The sequence below is a fragment of the Vicia villosa genome, unplaced genomic scaffold (assembly GCF_029867415.1).
Source record: "Vicia villosa cultivar HV-30 ecotype Madison, WI unplaced genomic scaffold, Vvil1.0 ctg.002683F_1_1, whole genome shotgun sequence".
Taxonomy (NCBI): domain Eukaryota; kingdom Viridiplantae; phylum Streptophyta; class Magnoliopsida; order Fabales; family Fabaceae; genus Vicia; species Vicia villosa.
This window is the reverse complement of record NW_026706003.1, coordinates 163,222-166,656: the sequence shown is the minus strand read 5'-3', so window position 1 is coordinate 166,656 and position 3,435 is coordinate 163,222. Positions and strand designations below refer to the sequence as shown.

General features: G+C 31.8%; 1 protein-coding gene across 1 annotated transcript; it reads left to right on the top strand.

Annotated features, from left to right (window-relative positions):
- Positions 1-353: 353 nt before the first annotated feature.
- On the top strand, positions 354-2,651 carry LOC131639529 (protein SULFUR DEFICIENCY-INDUCED 1-like). Its single transcript, XM_058910016.1, has 4 exons — positions 354-559; positions 959-1,171; positions 1,779-1,934; positions 2,029-2,651. Exons 1-4 carry the CDS (start codon positions 443-445, stop codon positions 2,428-2,430), a joined length of 888 nt encoding a protein of 295 aa, XP_058765999.1. The 5' UTR covers positions 354-442; the 3' UTR covers positions 2,431-2,651.
- Positions 2,652-3,435: the final 784 nt, after the last annotated feature.

Genomic DNA, 3,435 nt, shown 5'->3' with positions numbered 1-3,435 from the left:
TCCATAGTTTAATCTCAATTTAACATTAGATAATCCGGTCTTCTTTTTGTATCATACACGTTATAGAGTGTATACCACTGTACTCTATGTCGCGCCTTTAATTGCTGTTAATTTTTTTTTTTTATGATTATGATTATTATTTATTATTAACACTAATAATAAAATAATTCAAACAAAAGAACAAAATAAAAAAGAAAAAAATGCCACGTATGAATTAACCAATGAGCATTGGAAACATGATGTCACAAAGAATATAGCCACAATTCCATCCACATTCATAGTGGTTAGCATCCCAAGTTCCTTGTATATATTATCTTCATATGTCCTAAGTGTTTCTTTATGTGAGTAGACCCCTCATTTTCTTCACTGAATCTCTCCCATCTTCATCACAAGGTGCATGTGCCTTCCAAGCAAAGGGAGTCTCTATCTTTTGTGAGAGAAAATGGAAGGAATTAGTGTTTTGAAGAAAGGTTCTAAGGCAAAGAAAGATGATCTTTACCATGTTATCCATAAGGTTCCTTTTGGAGATAGTCCTTATGTCAAAGCCAAACATGCTCAGGTATGGTATCTAATATCTATACCCTTTCTCAATTTCAACTTTGATTTTTATTGTTCCTGCATAATTTGAATTATCTGCATCATAGTCTATGAAAACTGCACCATTTCCTCATAATTCTATGCTTTTTTCGGTGATTATTTGTATTTTTCACTTTATTTTTAATTAATGACTTTAAGACATTTTCAACTTTTGAGATTTACTTTTACCATATTTTACTGTGGAAGAGTAATTTTTTTTAAGATTCAAAGAATCTACAGATTCAAGGAATCTTTTTCTTCATAAGATTCCTTCGTTTTTTTTATATTCTTTGGCTTATTACATGATCAAAGTTTGAAGTGTTTTTTTTATGTAGATTTAAGGTATAATATTGAATAATGATATGAATGTGTATGAATTCAGTTGGTGGATAAAGATCCAGAAGCAGCTATAGTGTACTTTTGGAAGGCTATTAATGTTGGTGACAAAGTGGATAGTGCTTTGAAGGATATGGCTGTTGTGATGAAGCAATTAGATAGAACTGAAGAAGCTATTGAGGCCATCAAATCTTTTAGAGGTCTTTGCTCTAAACATTCTCAAGAATCACTTGACAATGTTCTTCTTGATCTTTATAAGGTATTTTCATATAATGTTTCATATCTACTATACTTTAGGTAGACTGACATAGTTGGTACAAATAATAATTGAGTTAATATGTGTTAAAATGATTTATTGGAACACTTATAACAAAATACCGATGGTTTGACACAAATAATAAATTTAGTTAATATTTGATAGTGATTTATCAGAGCACATCCTCAAAACAGAACACTGATGTAATAACTTTAGTTAATATGTGTGAGTGATTTATCAGAGCACAGACTCATAACAAAACACCGATAGTCTGACACAAATAATAATTTTATTTAATATCTGTAAGTGTGATTTATTAGAGCACAAACACAGATGATCTGACACAAATAATAATTTTAGTTAATATCTGTAAGTTGATTTACCATAGCATAGACATTGAAATATCTAAAAGGGTAATTTACCTTTTAAGTGTAATTTTTGTCATTTATCTGTATGTGTAATTTTAGTTAATACGTTGTCAGATAACAGACACAAGACAAAGTACTAATGATCTGACACAAGTAATAATTTTAGTTAATACATATTAGAGTTGAATTATTTCTGACATAGGATGAATGAGTCTAATATAGTTTTTGTGAGAATTACACAGAAATGTGGAAGAGTAGAGGAGCAAATTGACTTATTGAAAAGAAAACTAAGACTTATCTATCAAGGAGAGGCCTTTAATGGAAGGACAACAAAGACTGCTCGTTCTCATGGGAAAAAGTTCCAAGTTTCAATCAAGCAAGAAACTGCAAGATTATTGGTACTTAAATCTTTCTCTTTTTAATCTAACTTTCCAAACTTTTCTTTTTGCTTAGATTATTGCTACTTAAATTCATTAATTATTGATGATATAGGGAAACTTGGGCTGGGCCTACATGCAAAAGACAAACTACATGATGGCTGAGGTAGTTTTCAAGAAAGCCCAAATGATAGATGCTGATGCCAACAAGGCTTTAAACTTGGCCTTATGCTTAATGAGGCAATCTCGTTATGAAGAAGCCTATTCAGTTCTTGAACAAGTTTTGCAAGGAAAGCTTCAAGGTTCTGATGAAATCAAGTCTCAAAATAGAGCTGATGAATTGCTTATAGAATTGAATGCAAACTTGCCACAACCTAAGTTTATGGATGATTTAGGTCTTGATGATGATCTTGTCAAGGGAATTGATGGGTTGCTTAATGTATGGAGCCCAATTAGATCAAGAAGACTTCCAATCTTTGAGGAAATATCTTCCTTTAGGGATCAATTGGCATGTTAATAAGTTTTTAATTTGTTATGTTGTATATTGTATTAGGTTGGACAAATAGTCCATTTTCTTGTCCAGGTTGCTGTTTTTCCTTTGCCCTTTTTCTCATTAAAATGGCGAGGAAAATATATAATAAGGTTTGCTTGTATTTGGTAAATTTATTAATAATTAATATGATGATAAAATTTCTAGTAAGATTTGAGAAATGATAATCATCTATTTGTAGTTTTGTACTTTATTTGATTTTAACTCTCGTCAGAGTCGTCATGTTTATTGTTTTGCGCAGTCAAAAATCTAACAGAGAAAACCATCAAAAATTTAATAGAGAAAATCAATTTAAGACTTTAAGGGTGTATTTGGTGTAGAGAAAAAGAAGTGACTGAGAGTGTAAAAAGAGAGATAGGTGCGTGAGAAATATGTTAGATTTTGTATATTATTTAGTGTATATTTTTTTTAATAAGATAATATACAGAAAAGAAAAACAGAACACAATACAGAGAGGGTGGACTATTTCAAAATCTTCTCAAGATTAAAGAAAATCTAAAGAATGACAATCCTAGCATGTTCTTTTCAAAATCAGCTCTAGTACACATAGGTATAAATGAAAAGTGAGTAGTATCCATCAAAGCTAATCCTAAGTTAACAAGGGCATCTGCACAACTATTCTCTTCTCTAAAATTATGAGAAACAACAATGAGCGAACTCAAAATTTCAAGCATTACACTCGAGAGTTTGACAATGAGAGAGTTAGCGGATCATAAAGGAGAAGCAATAGCTACCAAAAAAGAACCATTGTTATCGCGAGCAATAACCCACAAGCAGAAGCACCCGATGAAATGGAAGCTCCATCACAATTCAGCTTAGTCAAAATCCATGGGGGGGGGGGGGGGGCTGCCAAAAAACCTCCCGAATATTTGGGGCACGCGACAGATAGTAATCTTAAACCTTTTAAGGATCTCAAAATTGTGCATAGAAAGATGGGGACCAACATTAATGGCATTACCGATAATGGAAACC